The 27,005-nt window shown below is 36.1% G+C and overlaps 1 protein-coding gene and 1 long non-coding RNA gene across 3 annotated transcripts; one reads left to right on the top strand and one right to left on the bottom strand.

Moving 5' to 3' along the window:
* Positions 1–1,001: 1,001 nt before the first annotated feature.
* Positions 1,002–25,346, top strand: Cd200r1 (CD200 receptor 1). Its single transcript, XM_078044226.1, has 7 exons — positions 1,002–2,252; positions 16,738–16,788; positions 18,419–18,739; positions 18,861–19,109; positions 23,425–23,524; positions 24,031–24,094; positions 24,817–25,346. The coding sequence occupies exons 1-7, from the start codon at positions 2,186–2,188 to the stop codon at positions 24,940–24,942; spliced, it is 978 nt and encodes a 325-aa protein (XP_077900352.1). The 5' UTR covers positions 1,002–2,185; the 3' UTR covers positions 24,943–25,346.
* Positions 11,402–27,005, bottom strand: LOC144376413 (uncharacterized). 2 transcript variants are annotated; one of them, XR_013436878.1, is made up of 3 exons: positions 26,716–27,005; positions 17,230–17,384; positions 11,402–17,108 (listed from the first exon to the last, which is right to left on the bottom strand). It is a non-coding gene; the product is annotated as an uncharacterized LOC144376413 (long non-coding RNA). The 2 variants fall into 2 exon arrangements; XR_013436877.1 differs by having other exon boundaries at positions 17,235–17,384; positions 26,716–27,001.

Raw genomic sequence — 27,005 nt, forward strand, 5'->3', positions numbered from 1 at the left:
GAAAAATACATTTACCAGACACACATATCTTTTTCTTATTATACTGAGTTTTGGGGCATACTTTAGGTGGATAATTTTGCTAACTAATCCTTGGTCCCCTTATTATTTTGAACACTTGCTCTCTGTACAAAGTAAAGGTAGGGGTTTGAAGGTGGAAGAGATAGGAAATAGAAAGAAAAACAGTCTCATTCTGCCAAATTAACTTGGTGAATCTGTTGTTTTTGATACCACTCAGCTGACTCCTGAACTGCTGATAGCAGGCTGTAGTCTGGTCTCAGATGAGCACATGGGAGTGTGCCTCTCGGACTACCAAACGTGAAATATTTCACTCTCAACTGTGTTACCAAATCACTTTGAGACTTCAGGCAGAAGATCATTTAGTCCTTCTGTGGTGAGTTTTGGTTGTGTCATTGAGCAAATATTAAAATAAATGATCATCAAGAATTTTTTTTATGACTTATGAAAAAGTTCCTGTCAATTTAATATTAAGTGGAAAAAAAAGGCTATAGACTTGATTAAGAAATGTGCCTCATGACATTGGACTATTAATTGCATAGCAGAGACAACTCTAGGTCTGTCTGTTATCAGAATCCATGATCTGATCTTCTATATGTGGTGGAAATCAAGAGTGTTTTATTTTAAATGACATTTTCTCACTTATTTTTCTGACACCTGGTTAAACATTGGACAGAGGAGAAGATTGCTATAATCCACTCATTGTCATAACTCATTCTCTCAGTCTTCCATGCCGTTAGAGACCTTGTTTTACTGTCTGAGCCAAATCAATTCACTGGGAAGAAAGCCAGAGAAGGGGGAGGGGAAAATATATATAGTTTAATGTTTGGAAAGAGGGAAGATGGAATTGCTAACTTAGAACAAAAAATGCATCGTGTTTAATCTTTTTCCTGTTTGCAATGTTTTCTTCCCCTTCCTGGAGGGTTTTGCCATGGGTTAGGAAATTCTTAACACAAAGAAGATTTTTTTTTTCTCTCTCAGATGTATCTAAATGCAGACTAACTGGCAACATTAGGCAGAGTTTTCCTGGAAAGTTGGAATTCCAGATGGGTGTCAACTAAAAGATGAGTGTCTATTAATTTTGTTAAAATGACAGTGTAACTCTTCAAAGATGAAAGTAATTGCCAATGAGTACTGAACTGTGACATAAAATGATGCTCCCCCAGTGTCTACTTCATGAAAATATGTCACTTAATAGGGCAAAATGGACTTCACAGATGTGATTACGGATTGTGAGACAGAGAGATTATCCTGAATTATCTGATGGATTCAATACAATCATGAAGGGTCTTTATAAGAGGGAGGCAAGGGAGTCATGATCAGAGAAGGAGATGTGATAGTGAAGGAAAGGTTAGAATGATGTGGCCACAAGCCAAAGAAAGCAGACATCCTTTAGTAGCTGGAAAGGACATGGAAGAGGTTCTCTCCATAAGCCTCCAGAAAAGCTGTAGCTCTGCTCACGCCTTGGTTTTAGTCCTATAAGACTCATTCCAAACTTCTGACATCCTACCTGGTAAGATACTAAGTTTGCATTGTGTTAAGCCACTAAGTTTGTGGTTATTTGTTAGAATAACAATGGAAAACTGACACTTCCAGACTTGTATGCAGATTTCCTTCCTACACAGCAATTTTATCCAGGATTTTTCAAGCAGAAATATTTCTTCCAGATCTGAATACTAAGACTGTACGCTTCAATCTGGAGAAAGCTTCTAAAAGGTATCATGACTGGGAAATGTATAGCCATGAACCCCAAACAGAGAAATACCCTGTCTTAGTTTTTAATGTAAGTTTAGACAAATCCGTTTTTCTTGGGCATGTTCAATGTCTTACTGTAAAGTTTATCTGTGAGCAGCAGAAGTGAGAGGGGAACCAATGAGCTGAAAGATAACTCAATCAATCTGCTTCCTCTGTCTTTGCTTCAGCGCCTTGTACAGGAAATCTAATGCTGTGTCAAGTTCCAGAGAAGAGTTTCTTCTCTTCCAAATTACTAATCAGGCTAAAACACATCCAGTAGGGGAAAGGGCTTGGAGGAAAGAAGTCCCCTGCTGCTGCTGGACTAAGAGGAACCAGCACCAAGAAGTCGACCGGAGGGAGCCTCGCCATGCTCACAGCTGCTCCTCTACCTGTCAGGAGGAAAAGTACTGAGTGAAGGGCAGAAAACAAAACAGAAATGCTCTGCCCTTGCAGAACTCATGACCTAGGGCTACTCTTGATGTTGACCTCCTTCTTCGTGTCGGGTGAGTCTGAGTTCTCTTTGGGAGAATGACTGGTGAGAGACCTGGACTTAGCTCCTCTGGGGTTTTCGTTGCCTTTCTTATGGGACACTGCAAGCCCATTGTAGCCATAGATGTAAGACGTTACCCACAGGTTTATTTGATTTTATCATCTTTACTTTCTGTTTTGTTTATTTTACTTTATCCTACCACAATATGTACATTTCTATGATTTGCCTTACTGCCCCTTCCTTATCCCTCATTCCCCTTTTTCCGACAGGGCAGGCAAAAATTAAACACATACTAGCAGCAATCAAAGTTGTCTGGGTTCTCTTTATCTTCTTTGCTTCTTTAGGAAAAAAATAAATAATTATCTTATCCCATTTAAGTCCACAATGTTGATAGCATAGATTAGGAAAGTTTATTGCTTTCTATTGGTTTTAATGACTAGGTACTTTTGAAATATAATATATGCATGCAGTTTTGCTGGAACACCTGTGATGTGTGTCTGTATTTTTCTTGAAGGTGTGTGGGCTGTAGGAAACACTTTCTGAATTAGAGGACACACTCCTCATCTTAGGTTCCTGTAGGAGTTGAAGAGAACATGGGGGCTACTGCGGGGGTGTCCTGTTTCACTACAGAGGGTTGTTAGGAGTTGATGTGATAGGGAGTTTGCAGGTTTCACTTTTAGTAGATGGAACAGTGGCAAAGGAACAATGAAGTTAGTTTTAAATTTTATAAATTTGATAATTGAAAGAGAAAAGGTATTTTTTCCCCTCATTGGAATAACTCTAAAGTCATTTTTGTCTATCTTTCAGCAAAAAAAAAAAAATATCACAGGTTTATCTTACTGGTAGGTACACACAAAATGACCATCCTCCACTACTGTACCTTTCTGAGAATTTTCACATATTTTTTTCTCTTTTGATCTGTACAGTAACCCAGTAAAGTACGCATGGAAGACATCTCTTCATTTTACAAAGATAGAAACTGAGGCTTAGAGAGATGAAATGATTTGTTCAAGGTTAGAACAACTAGTATGTGTTCATACTCAGTTATAATATATGTCAGTAAACATCAGGAGACATTTGAAAGAGTGATTTTCTTCAATGTTTAACCCTTGTGCTACTCTCTGTTTCTCACTGCACCACTATTTAAATACCACTGAAAAAGGGAAAGCCAAAAATTTGTTATTAACTCACTATGGACTGTTATTCACTTAAAAAAAAAAGTGATCTGAATCTTTCCACAGTTGGAATCTTGTTTTAGAAAGCTCTTCTAAAAGGCTGTGCAGTGCCCAAGGTGGTCAGGGGAAGCCAGATAGTTGAGGTACTGTTTATGTTGATTCGAACTATTACTCTTGGGAAAGGGAAAAACATAACAAGATGAAAATATAATAATTTGAAATTTGAATGTTGAATGGTGTAAAATTTAAAATGATTTTTGTGCACAACGAGGAGATATTGCATACATCAAATCTCTGAAGTCTGTTCTTGTATCATTATAAAGTTGTCAAAATGTTTAGGCATCAAGATATTAAAAAATCCAATTATGTGCAGTGATTTGGTGTGATAAATTCACCAAGAAATGATTTAGGAGAGTGAGAAGAAAACCACTTGTGGTGATGGCTTTATGTTTCTTACTGATATTGCTTTGTTATCAATACTGCCTAATAGAAGCAACTCACTGTGCCCACGACACATTCACCAAGGAGCAAGGGAGCTCCTGGCTTCGAATTACATGCTTAACTGTTTACTTTTATCTACATATTTGCTTATAACTTTAAGCAATGTGGAGGTTAGTAGACAGAATTTAATAACAAAATACCTGAGGGTGAAACTAAAGGTAATTTTGATTGTCCATTCCAAAGCCAAGTTCATCCTCCCTACCAAGTCATCCTCCCTTCCACTGCTCCATATTCTCTGCTGCTCCTATCTTTTGAGTCTTGTCTTCTAGATTTTTTTGTATGTGTTCAAATTTTATTTTCCCATTTCAATTAAAAGCATTGTACCTTTTACAAAAGTTATTGATTTCACCAAAATGAGTTGCTGAATAGGAACCCTCATCTTTATTTTGGGGGGATAATTTTTACTCATTTATATCACCTTCCACTAGAGGGCAAGCAGGCAACAGAGGAAGTAGATAAAAATCAAGACTGAGCTATCGGGTAATTTGAGCAGAATTGCAAAAGATGGAGAAAGAGATTAAAAGCAGTTGTGAAAAAAAGAAAGAAAGAAAGAAAGAAAAGATTTGTCTTTCTTTATTTTTAGCCTTTCTTTTTTAGTTTGAGATAGTTATGAATTTACATATTAAAATAATTCATAGGTATATTTTCCTATAATTGTTTAAGCAATTAATAAATATATTGGAAGGCCTTATTAAGAGCATGGAGTGTATTCAAAGCTGAGATGAAGTCTTTGGGAAAGATTTAAAATTAGTACATCTTGACTTTTTTTTTGTCTTGGAGCCCAGGAACAATCTGAAGAAAGTTGAAATGATGGTGGGTTGCCTTGCTGAAGTCTTCGTGGAGGAGAAGTATCTGGAATTGGGCCTTGACTGATAGGTTTAGGAAAGTCAGTAACTTTGTAAAAGGTGGAATGATTTTAACTGGAGCAGGAATGTATAATTCGAACACATACCCCAAACCTAGAAGATGAAAGGGGTAAAAGGAGGAAGAAGTAAGAGATGAGGAGTTGAAGGAAGGGGGACCAGTTACAAGGTTGGGAACTTGACTTGGTGGTGGATGATTTAAATTATTTTCAGTTTTCCCCTCAGGTATTTTCTTATTAAATCTTGTCTACTAACCAGAAAGCAGAGAAGGAAATTGGGAGGGGGCGCCATGTAATGTGAGCAAAGTCAAGGGTTTTCGGGGGAGAAAGAAATCTAGTTTGATGGCACAGATATCGTGTGCTGTATGATAATAGGAAATAAGGCTGGGTTTCAGGGGTCTTTGGTAACTGAGTAGAGAAATCTGAGAATTGTGCATTAGACAAGGAGGGGTCATCTATTATTTTGTGAACAGGAAAATAATGTAATAAGGTAATATTTTTTGGGAGAATAGTATAGCAGCAGAGTCCCATTGAATGTTGGTAGCACTAAGTAAAAAATTTATTTTGAAACAGGAGCCAAAAGATTCTACCCCAGTATTCAATGATCCACATTGTTGGCTGAGAAGGGAGTTTGTAGAGGAAGGTATTCAGATCAGTTTAGGGAGGGAGAACAATGAGGAGGGAAATTCCTGTATGTACTTGGAAATGTAGCAAAATCCAGGGTTTGTGGACAATTTATGAAGAGGATAATTCCACAAAAAGACTACCCATCAAAATACACATAACAGAATAAGCACTAGAGATTTCTGGATTGGATCCTAAGGAGCCTAATTTTCTCATTCCTCTTTATAACAGAGGGCAAGATCTAAGAAGAGATAGGAAGACACACATGATGAGCTATGAATTGTGTAGATAACCTTAAATGGGAGGAAAGATACTTTTGCTGAAATTGAAGAATGAGTTGAGAAGTTGGGTGTGGGAAGACTAATAAGTTAAAAATAGCAATAAGGAGGCCAGGCATGGTGGCCCATGCCTGAAGTCCCAGGAAGATAGAGGCAGGAGGATTGAGGATTCAAAGCCAGCCTCAGCAAAAGCAAGGCGCTAAACAACTCCGTGAGACTGTCTCTAAATAGAATACAAAATAGGGCTGGGAATGTGGCTCAGTGATAAAGTGCCTCTGAGTTCAATCTCTGGTGGTAGTGGGGGATGGCAATAAGGAGATGTGAGAAAATTAAAGTGTTTATTGTATAAACTGCTTCCCAATAAGATTATGAGTATTTTAATAAATAGTGCTTGTTAATAAAATCAAACAGAGGTAATATGATTTTATAATGTATCAAAATATTCATCTATACAGTGATTAAAATGTAATAGTCATTAATATATTTTTGCCTTCTCTTCCAAATATTATTCAGGCATCAACACCAAGAAAACAATTTCCAACTTTTCCCAAATAGAATTTATAGGCCTTGCATATCTGAAAACCTAGACCCCATTCTGAGAACAAAATCTAATCTGTGTTTAAGGGAAGCACTATAGAAGAGTCCCAGGACTGAAGCAGGACTGGAAGTTTTTCCATTTCTAAAGATATAATTTTCTTCAAAAATCTCTAGTACTTTGAGTTAGTGATGGTGTTGCAGGTTATCTTGGAATCAGACTGATGTAGTTTTATGTGCAGAATATTTACTGGTAGAGGGAAAAGTCTTCCTGGGATCTCAACCAGCTGTTACCCACTCCTAACCCTATGGGGGGCTTCAGAGATATAATGGCCTTAAAGAGAACCTTCGTTCTCAAATTGGCTGGTCCTTTGTACTTTCAGTCTTCTGGTTATTGGATGAGGACTGTTCTAGGAAAGGTCTGACTTTGGGCAGGAAAACTGAGACAAATCGCTGAAGACGCTGGAGATGGAATGCTGTGTTCTACTAGTGCTCCCAATAACAGCTGTGGAATCATTGCTTGAAGGAGATCCTGGGGCATGTCCACATCTACCATAGTTGGGTTTTCCAGTACCCTTCAGTCCTTTTTGATTTTCCCAGTTTCTATCTAGTATAGTATTATTTCCCTTTAGGTTGAAAAATTTCTTTTGTCATTTCTAGAAGTGTAAGTTTTCTGGCAAGGAGTTCTTTTAGTTTTCTTTTATATAAAAAAGTATTTGCTTTCATTCTTGAAGCATATTTTGGCTGGATGGAGAATTGGGGCTGAACTTTTTTTTTCTTTTAGTACCTTAAAAATGTTTTACTATCTTGGATGAGAAGTCAGTTGGCCTTATACACCATTGTTTTCCTGAATATAATGTGTTATTTTTTTTTCTGGCTGCTTTCAACCTTTCTCTCTCTATTGTATTCAACAATTATAATGTCCATTTTGTATGATTATTTTCATCTTTAAGGAATTGCTTAGCCTCCTTAGATAGTAATTTACTGATTTGTGAAATGAAGGAGATGTACAACACTATTAAGAAGTGTAGAGTTTTCAGAAAGGAAGAACTTTAGAAACATCCAAATAAAATTATTTCATTTTATATGTAGGAAAATAAAGCCCAGGCATGTTTAAGAAATTGTTAATAATATCTATCACTTAACTTTATGGTGGATGAGCTGATTTTGGAACACTTCCTTAGTACCAAAAAATAGAGGGGAAAGAGATGCAGCAAGTGTGTGGGGGGAAATCTAGGACATTTTGATGCACTTGAAATGACAGCAAGAAATCAGAAGGAATAGCAGCTAGAGCTTTGCGATTCTTGTTTAGGAAAAGTAAGTTACAGCTAAAATGTGGGTCACTCATACCTTACAAGGAGTGTCTGTCATGTGTCAGTCAAAGTCGTGTGCTTCATGTTGGGGATACTTGATCAAGAGAGACACAACATCCCACTCTCCTGGAGCTTAGAATCTAGTAGGGAAGATAGAGATTAATACATTGTTGCAAATACCTTAATAATGAAGACTGTGAAAGGGAAAATATAGTCTGATGTAGAAACACTTCACTCATGAGTTAGAGATGGTCTGGGGGTTAGAAAGCTTCCCTGGGAAAGATATTTAAGACAAACAGAAAGAGCTCGAGTTGTGAGATGAACATTCCAGGCAGGTCAAACAGCTCGTATGAAGCACGGAGAAAGCTAAGCCATGACCACAGGGGCAGAAACAAGGAGATCAAGTGTGGAGAGGTCAATTTGAAGTTCTGGGGGTTAGAGAGAGGGATGACAGAAGATGTAAAGAGAAAGAGGAGCAGGTGAAACTTTGGGGAGAGGTTGAAAGCACAATTGCATTTCTGAGGAAAATACAGCTTGCAGAGAAGATATGGAGTAATTGGTGAAGACAGGGAAGGAGATAGAGAGAGGCAAACATATTGGTGTGGTGGAGGAGAAGAAAGTGATTTGTTGTTGATGCCTTCTCCAAGCATTCATAAGTGGATTCAAGAGTACATTGCAATGGGGACATATGTGTCATAGGAAATCATGTGTGTATCAAAGAGGTTGAGGCAAGGAGAAGTTTTTAAAGGCAAACTGAGGGGGTATTGTAAGAAATTTTGAAACAATAATTCTTGTCTATGATGTCAGTAACAGGGGTGGGGGCAGTCTAAGAATAAAGACAGTTGTTGGCCAGATGTCCTCGAAGAAATATTGTTTGTGTACCGTTATAATAACCTTTATGCCATGTTTATAATTGTTCTTATCAGACTTAAATATGGAATTTCCTCCTTCATAATTCTGGCTCTATTTATTTTATTCTGCTTTTAAAAACTAAGCCTTTGGGCTGGGGATATAGCTCAGCTGGTAGAGTGCTTGCCTTGCATGCACGAGGCCCCAGGTTCAATCTCCAGCACCAAAACATACACACACTAAGCCTTCATACAAACAACCTCATTTTAATTCGAACAACTTTCATGGTACCAAAATCTGCCAAGCAGAGCACAAGTGTTGCAGAGGGGCCAAAAGTTTGACTCTACAATGCTGGTGACCTTCGAAATTGCATTTTGAGTAGAAAGTGTGGGAGCAGCCAGATTGCTGCTCTTGTTGAGGGAGTGCGTGGGAAGGATATTGAGGCTGTGGGCACAGACCACTCATTCTAGAAGTTAGGTAGCAAAGAAAGGGGAAAGGATCCTAGCTAAAAGGGGAAAGCAACATCTATTTTTTTTTTCTGTCAACACAGGGGAAACCTGATTGTGCTTGAAGGAAATTATTTGAGAAAATTTAGTGACTCAGTAAAAGTGTCTTTCCAATCTGTGTGTATTCATACTGTTTTAAGGTGGTTAGTGATTTTTCTTTTTTTCTTGACATTTTCTTACTTTACCATGGAATGCTCCTTTGCCCCAGAGGTTTATCCATTATATACTAAGGGAATATTTTGACTATATTTTGATTTTATAATTCATTTTATCGTATTGACAATTTCTTGAAAAAAAATATCCAACTGGTAAATATTTGTGGATTCCAAATAATGAACTCTAGTTATTTTCAGTCTCCAAGAAAAATCATTCTATCTATCCTTAATTGACTCCCTCCTAGATGTTCCCCAGTGGTTGTTCTAAGCCAGTAATCTTCTACAAAGCCTAAAATATTAAAGATCCTGGGGTGCTATCTCAAACCTATGTACTCAGACTTTTCTAGGGTCTAAGCAGGTAGACTTCATGAATCTTTGCAGGTGGTTCCGATAGGAGCAAGGATTAGAAGCACTGTTTTTTTTTTTTTTTTTAACTCAAACTATCCCTTCCATCCCTCTTACCCATCAGATGGCTGCTCACCTCCTAATTGACCCATCATTCAATGTGGACTTTTTTTTTTTATGTTCCCGGTTGGTAGGGCTCCTCAGAGCTGGGAGCTTGCCTCACGGATTCTGTCATGCCCAGAACTTTACACAGCTACTTGACACTGAGTAGCTACTCCAGTAATGTTTGTTAGCCTGAACTTCCTCAAAATGTCTCAAGTGTCTGTGATCATTCTTAATCGTTTTGTTCCTCTCAGAGATGAAATATCTGTCTTTTCACAAGCAACCCTCCATGTCTCTTGGCCCTCCAGTAGCCCTAGGATTGTTTTCCCAGTTAGCCTCCTCCTTCACCCCTGAAATTCTACCTCTCCCTCTTCCTGTCTACAAACAAGCCTCACTCCCTGGTTCTCAAATGCATCCTCAATCCGCACCGCTCCAGGCGTTGGTCTCTCTTTCAAATCTGACATGAACGGATGAAGCCACTGTCCCATTTTGCCCTCTTTCTAAGTCAGAATTCTTGAAAGCCTGGGTCTATATTTGTTGACTGGATTGCCTCTGCTCATCCGCTTTCGGTCTGGTTTCCACTGCTACCTTTCTACTGAAAATGCTCTCTTACAGATCCTAAAGGTCATCTATTGACATTCTTAGTACAGAATCATACAACTCCTTAGATCTTACTTTAAGACTTTCCCCATGATTTGATCTTGATTTTTCCTCTCATGAATTCTCTTACCCTGGCTTCATGGCTCTGCATTTACTGTCTACTTTTCTTCGTTGTTTTTGTTAACTGTACTGCTTCCAACAGAACCCTGTGTATAAAAATTTTCAAAACTCTAGGTTTGGTCTTTCCCCTAATTTCCACATCAGAGAAACAATCTGGCAGCCCGTCGGATAGATCTGGCTATGGATACTTTTAGTTGGCTCACGCAATATTTTTAAAAATGTGTATTAGCTGCCAATTAAAAAAAAATTGGGAGTGGTTTTTTTATCTAAAATCTCTAATCTACTGTTGCTGTGAGGATTAAGTCAAATGATGCATATGAAGTACTTTGCACTATGTTTGCATTAATAAACATTGCAAAAATGGCAACTTTATTATTTTGCTTTCTTCAAAGACTTTGTACATGCTTCATGTTTAAATAGCTCCCTACAGGTTGACTTTCTGATTAGTTTCAGTTTTTTAAAAACTAAAAACCATGCTGGAATCAATATTTTAGCATACATATCCTTAGATATATGAATGTGCATATATATTCAATATCAATACATTCACTGAACACATTATTCTTTGTGATTATGGATACATATTTGTACAACAAGTCTGTTTCCATTAACAAGTTTTAGGTTAAATGACAGAAAATACCTCAAGAAAAGGAAAAATATATATAAAAAAAAAAAGGTACAGCAAGATGGCTCTTGTCAGCACTGTGACCTACCAGTTGATACAGATGTTATGATTATATTATCTTGGAAACTAGGATGAAATTTATTATTTACCAGGATTCTCTTTTGCTTTTGTAATTTTATTCACCCATTGATTATTATTCAGTTCTTGTATTTTAGAACTTATTACTTTCCTTAAACATGTCTCATAGTTTCTTTTTATAAACCATGTGGCTATTTTATTTTTATCTCTGTGCTGTAACTGAAGAGTAGAATTATTTTACTAGCTAAGTAACCTTCAACATATTATTTCTTCTTTTATCAGTCTATTCATATCTTTTGTCCAATTTTCTTTCAATTGAATTGTCTATTTCTTTTTTATTGTTTGTGTGTTTTCTGTACCATTCTTTCTTTTTTGGGGGGGTGGGGTGGGGAAATAAATGTGAAAAATTCTCCAGATTTTTGCTTGATAGCATTATTTTATTACTCAATTTCTTTTTGGTCATACAGAAGTTTTGGTCATACAGAAGTTTTTAACTGAAGTTTGCAAGAAAACAGTTTTGAAATTTGAATGCTAGAACCACTAAATGAAGAAAGAAATAATTTTATTTATTTATTTATTTTCCTCATATAATGTCAGGATGTTTTCATAGATTTCAACATATATTTATTTGCATCCTATATTTCAGAAGTAGTAAATTTATTAAATATTAAATAATAATAAAGATGACAATTTGTAAAGATCATAATAAGCAATAAGAATGAATTCTACTTAGCTTACTACTAGTTTAGAGGCTCCCAGACCTGTAAAGAAATATTAAAAGAAGTGTAAAAACAAAACTATAATACACTATTCTCTCTTGGGTTATATTGTTATCTTATGAAATCGTAGCATTACTATTACTATTTTTTAGTCCACAGTTTCATCAGTTCCCTAACTGTGTTGTTTGTATTCCATCAGAAGACCTGCAAATGAATGAAAGGGCAGGACTTTTTTTTTTTTTTTTTTTTTTTTTTTTTGCTTACTATCTCTAAACTTTAGAAACAATAAATAAATGTTAACAATGATATTAACTATTTTAGTTTGGCATAATCCATACTCTATTTGGTCAGTAACAGTTACTGAATCTGGAGTTGTTATTGGGAATGATGAAATTTCAGAAATGCTATTTCTAGATTTTTTTTTTTTTTTTTTAGAGTATAGCACACATAGTACAGCCTTTTACAACAGACGAAAACTGTTGAACATCACAAGAAAGTCACGCGCTGTTTCTGAGAGCCTTTCCTCTCTCTGGAGGAAGCTTCATGGAGTCTGGGTTTGCATAGTCATGGCTATGCAACATCTGCTGAGTGGGTGGTTATGTGTTTGCTCAGGCGTATGACAGTGATGACATGGAAAAGGAAACTTCTGTTGCTCAAAGTTACTGAGAGGTTTCACTAGTAGTAAAATCACAAAACATTCTTACATCTGCTGATGATTTTGACTTAAACGGAAAAGGAGTTTTTTCTTTTTTTTAACATTATTTTCAGTGTCAGGAGTTTTTGTTTGTATTTTGTTTTGTGTTTGTGTGGATACACATTCTAATGTTATGTGTGTTAAATCCTCATGTTTCTGATACTACTTTTAATATCCCATGTTTTAAAAATGGAGTGTGAATGAAACCTAAGAGTATTATCCTAGAGCACTTTTAAACAACCAAGTCTTAAGGGGTGGGAGTGATTTGCCCCCACACATACCAAGCCTTCCCCATTATTGACATTCCCCTACTTGAATAGTACGTTTGTTACAGCTGATAAATCTACACATTTGACACATCATCACTACACAGAGTCCTAGTTTGTTATGTGTTCAATCTTGTGTTTATATTCTATGGATTTAGATTAATGCTTAATTACATTTTTCTACCAGTATAGTATTGCATAGAGTAGTTTGACTATCCTAAAAATCTTTTTTGCTTCATTTATTCATCTTACCTCTTACCCCTAGCAACTCATGATCTTTTACTGTTTTTATAGTTTTGCATTTTTTAGAATGCCATGTTGTTGGAATGATACAGTATGCTCCCTTTTCAGAGTGGATTTTTTTTCATTTAATAATATACATTTAAATGTCTTCCATGTCTTTTCATGACTTTCTATTTCATTTCTTTTAAGCAATGAGTAATATTCCATTTTCTTTCATTCCATTATCCTTTCACCTACTAAAGAATATCTTGATGCTTCCAAGTTTTGAAAATTAGGAATGAAGCTGCTCTCAAGGGCTGGAGTTGTAGTTCAGTGCCTTGCTTGAGCCATTCCCTGGGTTCATTCCCCAGGACTACCAAAGAAGGAGGGGGAAGGAATAAAGCTGCTATTAATATCTGTGTGTAGGTTTTCATGTGGATATAAACTATAAAAGTAATTTTGTATCTGTGTTCATATCTGTAGTTTTTGTATTTCCTTTTCTTATCTAAATTCCATTCGTGAGAACATGCAGTTGAAAAGCAATAATGAAAGTGATTGTCCTTACCTTGTTCCTGATCTTAGCAGGAAAGCTCTGTTTTCTCACCATTAATTATTATTGGCTTATTTATTGGTACCAGGAACTCAGGGGCACTCAACCACTGAGCCTCATCCCCAGCCCTATTTTGCATTTTATTTAGAGACAGGGTCTCACTGAGTTGCTAAGCACTTCACTGTTGCTGAATATGGGTTTGAACTCGTGATCTTCCTGTCTCAGCCTCAGGAGCCACTGGGATTGCTTTTTTTTTTTTTTTAAATCATGAATAAGTGTTGGATTTAATTTAGTCAAGTGATTTTTCTACCTATATTAATATGATTATGTAATTTTTTCTTTTTTAGTGATGTGATGATTTTTAAAAATTGATTTAATTGGTATTTGGATGTTGAACTAGCCTTACATATGTGGGACTAATCCCACTTGGTCGTGGAGTATAATCCCTTTTACATTCTTGTATTTCATTTTCTAAAATTTGTAGAGCATTTTATATCTTCTGAAAGAGATTGCACAGAACCAGAATAATTTCTTCCTTAACTAGCAGGCAGAATTCACCAGTGAACACTTCTTGGCTTGATTTTTTTTTTTTTTTGTTTAGAAGGTTACTAATTATTGATTCAACTTGTTTAATTTATATAAGCCTATTAAGATTGCCTATTTTTTCTTATATGAGTTCTACAAAATTGTCTTTCATCCAAGTTATCAAATTTGTGGAATAGTTATTCATAATGTTCTTTTATTTTTCTGTTAATGTCCATATAATCTGTAATGATGTCCCCTCTTTCATTCATATATTATACCTTGCATGCTTTCTTTTTGTTAAGTATGGCAAAGGGCTTATCAATTTTATTGTTCTTTTCATAGAACAATCTATTAACAAATCTATGGTTTGTTAATTTTTTCTATTAATTGTTTTTCCAACTTCATTGATTTTGCTCTAATTTTATTATGTATTTTCTTCTGCTTCTTTTTTTTTTTTCGGGGGTGGGGCTTACCGGGGGTTGAACTCAGGGGCATTCAATCACTGAGCCACATCCCCTGCCCTATTTTGTATTTTATTTAGAGACAGGGTCTCACTGAGTTGCTTAGAGCTTCACTTTTGCTGAGGCTGGCTTTGAATTTATGATCTGCCTGCCTCAGCCTCCGGAGCTGCTGGGATTACAGTGCACCACTATGCCCTGCCCCTGCCTTCTGCTTCTTTGAATTTAATTTCACCTTTTATTTATAGTATCCTAAAGTTGGAGTTTGGCTGATTTTATATCTTTTATGTCTAATATAGGCATTCAATGCTACAAATTCTGTGTAAACACAACTTTTGTTATTTCCTCCAAATTTGGAAAAGTTTATTTTCATTTACTTCAGAATATTTTTAAATTTGTGAGATTTCTGTTTTCATCCATACATTATTTAGTATGTGTGGTATAATCTCTAAAATTGTGGGGATTTTCCAGTTAACTCTCTGTTAATGATTTCTATTTTAATTTCACTGTGCTGAGAGCAGACATTGTATGATTTTTATTCTTTTATATTTGCTACTATATATCCTATGGCTTCATAATATGGTTTATTTTTGGTCATCTGTTAGATGAGCTTGATGTGAATGTGGGCATAGAGTTATTCATAATGTTCTTTAGAGGTCCATTATGTCCAGTTGATAGACAATTTTGTTAAGTTAAGCTAAATTCTGCCCATTTTATGCCTGCTGAATCTATTTCTCATACAGAGGTGTTGAAGTCTCCAACAATAATAAGTGGATCATATATTTCTCTTGAAGTTATATCAATTTTTGTGTCATATGTTTTGATACTTTTTTCTTAGGCACATACATGTTAAGGATTGTCATGTCATTTTGTAGAATTGACCCATTTATCATTATGTAGTTCTCTTTGTCTTCGATGACATTCCTTGGTCTTATCTCTTTTCTGCTCCAAGTTAATACAGCAACTACTGTTTTCTTCTGATTAGGGCTAGCACATGAAATACCTTTCTCTCTTCATTTTAAACTATATGTGTCTTTATATTTATGGGGAATTTCTTGTGGACAACATACAGGTTCATCTTGCTTTTTAATCCATCCTGATAATGTGTCCTTTAATTGGTACATTCAGACTATTGATATTCAAAGTGATTACTGATATATTTGAATTAATATCTATCATAGCTATTACTATTTTCTATTTGTTGCCCATATTCTTTTTTCCTTATATTTATTTTTATGCCTTTCATGGGTTTTAATTATTTTGTATGATTTTTTTTTCTTTTTTTAGCATATCAGTTGTGCTTTTTTACTTGCAGGGGTTATAATATATTTACAGTTGGTCCAAGTTCACTTTCAACCAATACAATAGTATTTCATGGGTAATATGAGGACTTAAAAAAAAACTAGTCTTAATTCTTCCAACCTGTCCTCTGTGTAATTGCTTTTAAAATAAAATGCTTTTTTTTAAAAAAAAAACAAAGTACATGTATAAAGACATGAATTGGTGTGAACATACTTTATATACAAAGATATGAAAAATTGTGCTCTATATGTGTAATGAGAATTGTAATGCATTCCGCTTTGTGTATTTAAAAAAAATCAATTAAAAAAACCACTATCATGAAATTGAAAAATGAGGCATGGAATAGAAGATAAACATTTGCAATACATACACACATAAATAAAATAAAATGCAATTTAGCAATCTTTCAGAAACTGAATTTGAAGTTCATGAGGTCTAAATTGACTTTAAGCAATTCTATAGAACCCAAAGGAAGAAAAGCATGTGGATCTCAGAAACTATTGAACTAGAAAGCTGAAGTCTATAAGGACTCTAATCTAGGTTCCTCCTTTTGATTCTGCATATTTTTCCTTTATTTTCTTCCAAAATAGGGAACAATAGGGAAAGAAGAGGGATGGATTGACTCTTGTCAATTCTGATTCTAAAATCCTTGAGGAAAGGGGCTCTGCTTTGTCCATTTGGGTGAGGTGCCTGTCATTGGACCAACTTTAAGTACGGAGTGGCACATGGGGAAAAGAGTTTAACCAGATCAGTTCATGTGAAGTGCCTACACTGGATCAATCTCCCAGGGGCTGAGAAGGGGGCTAGGAGTAGAAGAAAGGAGGCAGGCTTATCTTGTATAAAATGGTTGACAAAGTTAGGTATTTCATAAATGGAGACTCTTTAATAACTTATGAGTATCATTGTCAAGATAGTACCATGATTTTACCCCTACGTGGCACACTTCTAATTTCTATTTTGCAATGATTTCTGTGTAATTTTAGTGATGGTTAACTGATTGTCTTTCCTGTAAATGAGACTTTTTGAGAGATAATAGATCCATATATTTGAGAATATAAAATTCATTTAATTTATGCCTCTCTAAATATTTTCTAGATTCAAGTAGTTCATGCATGGATGGAAATCAGACATTGTCTCCTACAGAAGGTAATATGCTTTCTTATCGAGGGCCAGCATTGAGGGGTTGAACTTTGTTAGTTACAGTGGCTGATGGCCTGACAGTGGGCCACCCTCACATCTAACTATAGAATATGGTGATCTCAGTGCTGTGGTGTGAGGTACCCTGATGATTCAACCACTGCTTGCTTCCCCAAACAAGGCTCAGTCTTACTTGCCTCTACAACTTTGTCAAGTTGGAGTGGTGGAAAGAGCATGGGTTGAACTTCCTGTCAGCTCTAAGTTCAAGTCCTCTCTCTTTCTTCATCTAGTTATGTGATCTTTAGCTGACCATGAAGAGACAAGTGACCCTATAATGGAAAGGAGAGATGTTGTTGAGTACAGAGTTCAGCACAACCAAGGTTCATTCACATAAAAAGTTTGTCCCACCATAGCTGCTTCTGCCCATGTTAAAGTGCTGATGACACTGACCTCACCTTTGTTAGAGATGAGCTATGGCAGATGCATTGGTTGAGTAATCATCTCTTGGCAAACCACTCTCAGTCATGGACAGCTCATGTTGGTTTATGAGAAGTGTGAGGGTCTGTGTTAAAAATTGCTTGAAGGTCACAGAGCTTAATTTTTTCCTTTAAAAGAGGTACAAAAGAATCTACTTTTGTATTAAATCTGATAACTAGATTGAACATACAGAAACCAAATCTGTGATCAAAATTTACTTAAAAGCAATTGCAGGCAGGCCAGCTGCACTCTCTGGAAGTGTATGTTTAACTGAACTGCAAGAAAGGGAAAATTATCTAAAAGCTGTGTTTAACAATATCACACCTTGGCAATCCAAAAATAATTTTTTGTCTTTGTTTCTTAATTTATATGCCACACTGTTTTTTCATCAGAAATAAATATTTTTAGACATCTCTTATCACTAGACATCATTTTTAATTTTCATGTAATTACTAATTTGATGAAACAGCAGATTATTCTAAATTCTATTAATTCCCCTGACTTTTTTTATTGCCTGAAAACATAAAGTTTCTAGCTAGTTCAACCTGAATTCCATTTGAGTTACTTTTAATGAAAGTACCATATACTTTTCACATCTGTGTCAACAGTTAAGGATTGGCATTTAGATTTGAAGTTACTGATATTTTTTACTTATCAAAACTCAAGGGGAGACAACCACATGACCAATTACTCCATCATAAATTATATGATAAATCCAACATTGCTCATCACCAAAACATTAGATTTAGGACACTGCTTTTGTCATTTAATCTATAATTCTCTTTTTTGTCTGTTTCTATATATCAAAGTTCTGATCTAATTCCAATATTCTCATGATGAATATTCTTTCTACATTAATGAATAAGTTAGAATAAATTGGTCAACATTTGGATTTGGTTTGATATATTATATATTTTTGTGAAAGTTAACTTATTGTGTAAATCTGGAATAAGATCACCAGGAAAGCAAAGTTCTAGTACAACTTTATGTAATCTTCCATGAGGCAGGGTTCTCTTGTATAAAATGGTTGACATTTAGGTGTTTCATAAGTGGAGACTCTTTAGTAATTTATGAGTATCATTGTCAAGATAGTACCATGAAAAATCGAAAACACAAAGTTCTTTATCATGCCTCTTTTCTCATTCTCCTTGTGTGTGTCCAGATAACACTTGGCTGTCTGTGCAGATGGGTACAAAGGCTGTGCTCTGTTGCCCTCGTATTCCACCAACATCAGTGTTGATAATAACAACATGGAAAATACACCTCAGAGACAAGCCTTCGTGCACCATTTCCCTCAACAGAGAAACAAATCAGACCGGGAACAACAACTGTACTGATGGGAGAATCTCCTGGGCCTCCAGACCTGACCAGAATCCTGAACTTCAGATCCATCCAGTGTCCATCTCACATGAAGGGGATTATAGGTGTGAAATGGGAGCAACTTATGGAAATTTTGAACATACATATCACCTCCAAGTGTTAGGTAAAGAATGTCGTCTACTGTGATATTTTGGGTTAACTGGATTTGTGACTGAAACAGATGTCTCTGTAATCCCATGACCGTATGTTGAGACTGAAGCATGATTTTCCTTCCATCTCTGCAGTGCCCCCTGAAGTGACCCTGTCTCTGGAGAAGAACAGAACTGTGGAGTGCGAAGCAATTGCAGGCAGGCCAGCTGCACAGATTTTTTGGGCCCCAGAGGGGGATTGTGTCACTGGGAAAGAATACCAGGACAATGGCACAGTGACGACCAGGAGTAGGTGCCATTATCCAGATGGCAATCTGTCCACCGTGACCTGCTTGGTCTCCCACCCGACTGGCAACAGGAGTCAATCCATAGATCTGCTTCCTGGTTAGTAATTCTAGTCCCCCCCCCCATTCTTTTAGAGGCATTATGTCAGAAAGGAAAAAAGAATGTACAGAGAAATTTCATTTATAGATACTCCACTTTAGCCTCCACTTTAATCTCTAGTTTCCAAAATAAAAAGATAGGTCTAGAAGAATATCACATACATTGTTGTAAAAAGCAATATTTTAGAATATAGTTTATTCTACTTTTAAAGCTCACTTCTATACTGATCATAAATCAGGTTGAGTAGTATATTTTTAAAAGAACACACATGTATTTAATAGAAGTATTTCATTCTCCCTTCCCAGACCACTGACGGTCAGGCTTTCCCTCTGAGGTAGGAGACTGGAGGGTTATTTTCTGAAGGCACTTTTCAGAGCCCAGCCCTCCTTCTAGTATTGCTCTGCAGTCTGGCACCTCATCTCCACCCTCCATGATATCTGGATCCTTGACTCTAGATCACCTTCTGAGAACAGACACCCCTTTTACTGTTGGTTAGGGAAGGGTGTGGCAGGGCACTTGGCAGCTTACCTGTTCTTTTTCTTTCTTTCTTTTTCTTTTTTTTTTTTTTGAGAGGGGTACTGGGCACTGAATTCAGGGACACTTCGCCCCCTGAGCCACATCCCCAGCCCTATTTTGTATTTTATTTAGAGACAGGGTCTCACTGAGTTGCTTAGCGCCTCTCTGTGCTGAGGCTGGTTTTGAACTCCCGATCCTCCTGTCTCAGCCTCCTGAGTGTCTGGGATTACAGGTGTGCACCACTGTGCCTGGCTGCAGTTTACCTGCTCTAACACAGACTTTCAGAGATGCTCCCAACTTTTAGCCCTACTTTAGTCCACTGCCAGGTACTACTTTTTCTATTGCTTTTACACATTTATCTCTTTTTAAAGCTCTATTTTATTTGTAATTGACATAATAATTTTATATATTTATGGGATGTAAAGTGATAAATTCATACATCTCTACATTGTGAAATGATCTTTCACAGTAATTAGCATATCTCTCAACTCAAATATTTATCATTTATTCATGGAAAGACCATTTTAAAATCCTCTAGTGATTTTAGAATATTTGATGCTTTCTATTCTTTCTGGAGGTTTGTGGGCACTAAGATTTTCATTTATTTCACTGTTTAAATCATTTGCAATTCTTCCAAAAACAGGTTGTAATCTTTCATCTGTTCTTGTCTTCATTCCTGTTCTCTTTGTCTTTGGAAGTCTATATTTTAAATCTTTTCTTACTGATATTTTAGTAAGTTTTAAGAAGGGAGAAGAGCAAAGTCTGTGTTTAAATCACAATTTTTCAATATTCATTCCTGTTTTGTTTTAAAAGAGTCTAGCAGTATTTATTGAGAAGAGTAATTGTGTCTCGGTGATACATAAAATCCACCATCCAGTGTTATGACAAGACGCCATATTTATAGACTATAGAATTGAAGGGACCATCTAGTTCAAACTTCAATATAGTGCACAGATCTAGTCTGCCTTCCTTGCATATCCAGTAAGAGATAGCTCATTAGTTTGGAAAAGAGAATTTCAAAAACAATGTTATTGTTTTAACAATAAAAGCCAAGTATTCTTTTTCAAATAAAATACTGAGAAGTTCAGCTTTTAAAAACGTGAACTATTGAAGGAAGTTGAAGGGACTGGACCCCAGCCTGCTCAGCCTCCACTTCCTCCTCCTTCTGCTGCCCTCAAGCCACATTCATGAAACACAGGAGCACAGTTTTGCAAATAGTGCTTCTTTCTTTTGTTGTTGTTGTTGTTTTAATTAGTTATACATGACAGCAGAATGCATTTCAACTCATTGTACACAAATGGAGCACAATTCCTTACATCTCTGGCTGTACATGATGCAGAGTCACACTGTTTGTGCAGTCACACATGTACATAGGCTAATAATATCCATCCCGTTCCACCACCCTCCCCACCCCAAACCTTCTCCCCTCCCCTCACTTCCCTCTGTTCAATCCAAAGTTCCTCCATTCTTCCCTAGATCCTCCTCCCCTGCCCCTCAGTATGGATCAGCATCCACATATCAGAGAAAATATTTGACCTTTGGTTTTTTGGGGATTGGCTTATTTCACTTAGCATGGTATACTCCAACTCCATTCATTTACCTGCAAATGCCATAATTTCATTATTCTTTAAGGCTGCATAATATTCCATTGTGTATATATACTACATTTTCTTTATCCATACATCCGTTGAAAGGCACCTAGTTTGGTTCCTTAGTTTAGCCATTGTGAATTGAGCTGCTATAAACATTGATGTGGCTGCATTACTGTAGTATGCTGATTTTAAGTCCTTTGGGATTGGGATAGCTGAGTCAAATGGTGGTTACAGTTCAAGTTTTCTAAGGAATCTCCAGACTGAAAACAATGCTTCTTGATCTGGCAATTTGTTTTTTGACTTGTGCAGTTCGACTGAGTTATACTGTGGCCCGAAGCTAACAGATCATTTAAGGTTGCTACTTTATCTTCATCTTAGTTTCAATGCCTGAGAAGAAAGGTGACTTTAGAATTAGGGTTCTTTTCCCAATTGCCTTCCTTTATAATGAACCATTTTTTCCTGAATGCTGAAGGTGAGAAGCACTCTGCTCTTACTATAACAGTGATACCTAAATTTTGTGTCTTTCTAGGAATTCATTATTTGTGAACCTTAAGACAGCAAATCTTCACTAAGATTATGTCTTTCTGGAAGCTCTAAAGTCTAAGCTGATAAAACAATTTAATTATAATAATTATTTGAACTATCAATGGGTCAGAAGTGTTTAAACTAAAATTTAAAAAATGAATTTCATGTACTTTGAGACATCATTGAACGCCATACATATTGTATACTTGAATTGATTTTATTTTTTAGAGCACTTTAGGTTCAGAGAAAATTTGGGTGGAAATACATAAAATTTTCATATAACCCCTGGTCCACCCAGGCACAGTCCCCCCTACTTTAGGCATCCCAAACAACGTATTATACTTATTACCATCTATGAACCTACATTGGCACACTACCCAAAGTCCACAGTTCATATTAGGGTTCACTCTTGATGGTGTACATTTTATGAGTTTGGACAAATGTATATTGCCATGTAGAGTCTGACTGATATAAAAATCTTCTGTGCTTCCTCCTTGCCTTCTATTCCTGGCAATCACAGATCTTTTTATTGATTCTGTTATAGTTTAGGTATGAGGTGTCCCCCAAAAGCTCATGTGTAAGACAATGCAAGAAAGCTTAGAGGTGAGGTATTTGGAGTATGAGACCCTAAATTAATCAATACATTAATTCCTAATTAGATATTAACTGGTGGTAATTGTAGGCAAGTAGGGTATGGCTGGAGGAGGTGGGTCACTGGGGCATGCCTCTGGGTGTATTTGGTCCATGATGAGGAGAATCTCTCGTTCTCCTTCCTGGTTGCCATATTCCCATCTGCTTCCGTCCTCTTCACCCTTCCACCATGTTGTACTGTCTCCTGTTCAGACCAGAGCAATGCGGTTGTCTGTCTATGGACTGAGACCTCTGAAACCTTGAGCACCCAAATAAACTTTTCCTCCTCTGAGTGTTTTGTCAGGTCTTTTGGTCACAGCAGTGAAAAAAAAACAAAAAACTAAATCAGTCTTCTCAGATTTGCCTTTTCTAGAATACCATATAGTTGGAATCATAAAATAAATAGACTTTCAGTTTGGCTTGTTTCACTTAATAGTATGTGTGTTAGTCAGCCTTTTATCCTTGTGACCAAAATACCTGACAAGACCGACTTAGAGGTGCAAAAGTTTATTTTTGCTCATGGTTTCAGAGACGTAGTTCATGCTTGGTGGGTTGCATTCCTCTGGGCCCACAGTCAAGTGAAGCATCATGATGAAAGGGCAGCAAGGAGGAAAGCTGCTGAGTTCATGGCACCCAGGAAGCCGAGGGTGGGGGAGGGCAGGGAAGGAGGAGAAAGAGAAGAGAAAAGAGAGCAAGCAAGGGAGGAGTCCAGGGGGATAGGATAGAGTCCTCAAGGGCTCACCCCCAGGAATCCACCTTCCCCAGGCATTCCCCACCTGCCTCAGTTATCTCCGAGTTCATCTGTTCAAATTAGAATGCACCGATTAGGTTACAGCTCTCATAATCTGATCATTTCACATTTGAACATTTTTGTATTAACATAGGAGCTTTTGGGGGAATACCTCATATGCAAACCATAACAATATACACTTAAGTTTTCTTCACGTATTTTCATGGCTTAATAGCTGATATATTTTTTTAAATCACGGAATAATATTCCATTATCTGAATTTGCCACATTTGAATCACACATTTTTGTGTCTATGTTTCAGGTGCCAAAGGATCAGGAAACCTGTATTATCTATACATCTTCATCCCTGCTATTTTGTTCATTGGGGGATTCATTTGTTGTTTGAAAATCAGCGGTTACAGGTATTGACTGATGAATGTTTTTCTGGTCTTAGCTTTATTGGACCAGAAAAGAGTCAGACATACAGAATTGACAGACTGGGTAACTTAGAATATTAATAGCCTTTCTCTCATAGTCAAAAGAGTCTCTTGGAGGTGTTAGATATGTATACTTTGAAAAGTACTCAGGCATGCAAGCATGGGGAATTAGGCTATTTGGGCAGGATCTTGGGAAACACAGTGCATATTAATTTTTTTGTTTATGAAAATAATCATAATAGTTCCTTTAATGTACCCAAAAATGTGCCACATATATTCTATTGCTTCAAGTTTCTGTTGCATAATTTTACTTCCTTTTTTAAAATTCAGAATTTTCTCGATTGAGTGTATTAAGCACAAGCAGTATTCTTCACTCATTTCTGGTAGTTCATTCGCAATTTATTATGGTTTCTATGAAAATGAACTTTGGTATACTTTTTGGCTTTTGCATTTTTCAATCTAAACAATGACATTTTCTGCATTCATTTCAGCTTATTTCATCTTTATAGAAAATGTAAATTGAAAAAACCAGAAGCTACTACAGTTGTTGAGGAGGTAAGATAAGACAAAAAAGAATATTTATAAGCTTTTAAGGTGCATAGTCTGAAAATTTAGCAATATCATTTGTAATTTACATCAGTTGAGTTTCCATCAAAACTAAGAAAACCTCTGATTTTGCAATGCTGATATTTAGGTGTACTTATTTTTGTTAATTATCTATCAAGCACTATTTATGCATCACCCAAATCCACATTTTCATCTCATAAACTATATCCTAATCATATAATATTTGCCTCCTGTGGACTTTGAAGAAACTGAGTTGGTGTTTCCTTTCCCAGGGAACCATCTGTAATTCTTGACTTCCCTTTTTCAAGACAATTATCATTTCCTGTAAAACCTATCTTGCTCCTTAATTTCTTGTATGCAGTAGCTTACTAAGTCTTAAACTCTCTCCTTTGAAGAAGTACTTCTTATAACTCCAACTACCATGTATAATACTTTAATAAAAAAAGAAAAACACTTCTTATGTCACTCCAGTGTCTATTTCTTCTTCCACACAGCTATCACCTCACACACAGATGTAAGTAATCAACAAATACTTTTGATAGGGTATTAGAGCAAGACCTTGCTCCAATGTTCATGTAAGCTCAGAGACACAAATATAAGCACTATTGATATGCACTAAAGCTGTGGGCATCTGTTAGAAAAAATGCAGGTAATTTCTATAATGATTTCTGGCCTTTCCGAACTGATTTTGACTTTGACTTCTTTCTTAGGATGAAATGCAGCCCTATGCCAGCTACACAGAGAAGAATAATCCACTTTATGATACTATAAACAAGGTGGAGATACCTCAGGTGTCACAAAGTGAAGTTGATGGCACGGGCCTCCATACTTTATAAATTATTGGACTCTAACACCAAGAAAAACAAGTCAAGATACAGTCCAACTACGGTTTGGCTTTTCTTACAGTTCTTGAACAGAAGACCTATTTTAAAATTAGTCTTCCTAAGGTTCTTGGAGGACAGAGATTTTCTAATGAATTTGCATGTCTATCCTTCTGCAATTGGAATTTTAGACTCAGCTGCTATTTTTTGAAGAACTGACGTTATTATCACAAAGAAAGTGCATGCTCATGATAACATTTGAATGGTGCAATACAATGAATAGTGAAATGTTTCCTCAAGAAATAATTTTCCAGAAGGAAGAATCATCAATAGTTTTTTATGTATTCTTCTAGAAATTTCTATGTACATATGACATGTGTATATGCCTGTGGTGGTTGTATGCATTTATATGTCATTTTACATATGTTTTGTACTATATGTATATACATATATATATTTTCACATTTCTTGTCAAGATACAAATGGGAACATACTGTAATGCTGTTATATTCTTATAAAAAGCTAATAATGCAAACCTAGAGATCTTTTCTTATCAGCAGAAGCAAAGCTACCTCATTCTTTTGTAAAGACTACATAAATTCCACTATATGATAATTTAATTAGCCCCTGCCCTAGCGGTGAACATTTAATTGTTTTAAGTTTTGTTTGTGGTATAAACAATATAATGTCAAATGTTTTATCTGGATATATCTCTTTGCATTTGTTTAAGTGTGTCTGTGAAATAATTTTCTTGAGTGCAATTGGTGAATGAATTGGTGTTTGTTTTTATGTCAAATTGTTTGAACTTACTTTCCTTTCAACAGTGTTTGTGCCATTCCTAATACTCTTATTGTGATAAGAGAAATCCTCAATTCCTCAGTTCCATTTTTTTCTTTTCATTAACCAGTGGTCTAATATGATTTAAAATAAGAATCATACCTTTTAATAATAGATTTGTATTTTTTCATGTTTGCAAAGGAGAAAACACACGTGAAAACTTTGTGTTCTTCTGAACATATTGTATCTCTAGAGAAGTGTTGATACCTAATGCCTAAATTTTGTAGACATTATAAATTGGCATTATGTATTTTTATGCTGTGCATTTTATTCTGATATATTTATCAAATAACAAATGTCTATGGATGATATAATCAGCTAAATATGCTATGGAGGTTTGGGGAATCTGTATGCTAAGAGAATGGTCATAGAAAGCATGACCCTTGGGCTGGGGATGTAGCTCAGGTTGGTAGAGTGTTTTCCTCGAATGCAAAAGGCTCTGGGTTCAATCCCCAGCACTACAAAAATAACAACAAAAAATTACACAATCCTATTTTTCCTTGGAGCAAAATGTTTGGAAGATGTATACTGATTATTTTTAATATCATGAACAATATTTTAGCTATAAAAATTATGAAGAATAAGCCTGTTTGCTCCGTAGCAGGACAAACATTAAAAGATTTTTCATCATGATATGATAGAAACTAAAACAAAATCAGTTGTTTCATCTGAGTCATTTAAGACAATTATTTGTTTATTAATATGTTTTCCTCCCTTCAGACATTTAGTTATTTTAGGCTTTATCATTAAAGGGATTTGTAATCTATTTAAGGATACTGGACTCATGACACTTTCATCAAACCATTTTGACTTCACCAAAGAAAACTCTAGTCCATTGTTTTTGCTTAGAAATATTGTCCAGCAGTGTTTTAGTCAGCTTTTTCACTGTTGTGACTAAAGGATCTGACCAAAACAACTATAGAGGAGGGAATGTTTATTAGAAGGACTCACGGTTTCAGAGGTCTTAGTCCACAGAGTGCTGGCTCCATTTCTCGAGCTTGAGATGAGGCTGACCATCATGGCGGAGTGTGTGGCAGAAGGGAGCAGCACACATCATGGTGATCAGGAAGAGAGAGAGACTCCCGCTTGCTAGATACAAATATATACCCCAAGGCCACGCCCCAATTCCCACCTCCTCACACGCACACTACCACTTCAGTTACCACTAAATTAATCCCTACCAGGGGATTAAACACTGACTAGGTTAAGGCTCTTACAACCCAATCATTTTTCCTCTGAAC

Source organism: Ictidomys tridecemlineatus, chromosome 3 (assembly GCF_052094955.1).
Source record: "Ictidomys tridecemlineatus isolate mIctTri1 chromosome 3, mIctTri1.hap1, whole genome shotgun sequence".
Classification (NCBI taxonomy): Eukaryota; Metazoa; Chordata; class Mammalia; order Rodentia; family Sciuridae; genus Ictidomys; species Ictidomys tridecemlineatus.

What these genes read in the sequence shown, in the direction of transcription:
- Cd200r1 (XM_078044226.1), top strand. Translation starts at nt 2,186, where the DNA reads ATGCTCTGCCCTTGCAGAACTCATGACCTAGGGCTACTCTTGATGTTG. An exon ending in ATATCACCTCCAAGTGTTAG is followed by an intron (nt 18,740 to 18,860) that starts GTAAAGAATGTC and finishes CCATCTCTGCAG; the next exon opens with TGCCCCCTGAAGTGACCCTG. An exon ending in ATCCATAGATCTGCTTCCTG is followed by an intron (nt 19,110 to 23,424) that starts GTTAGTAATTCT and finishes TCTATGTTTCAG; the next exon opens with GTGCCAAAGGATCAGGAAAC.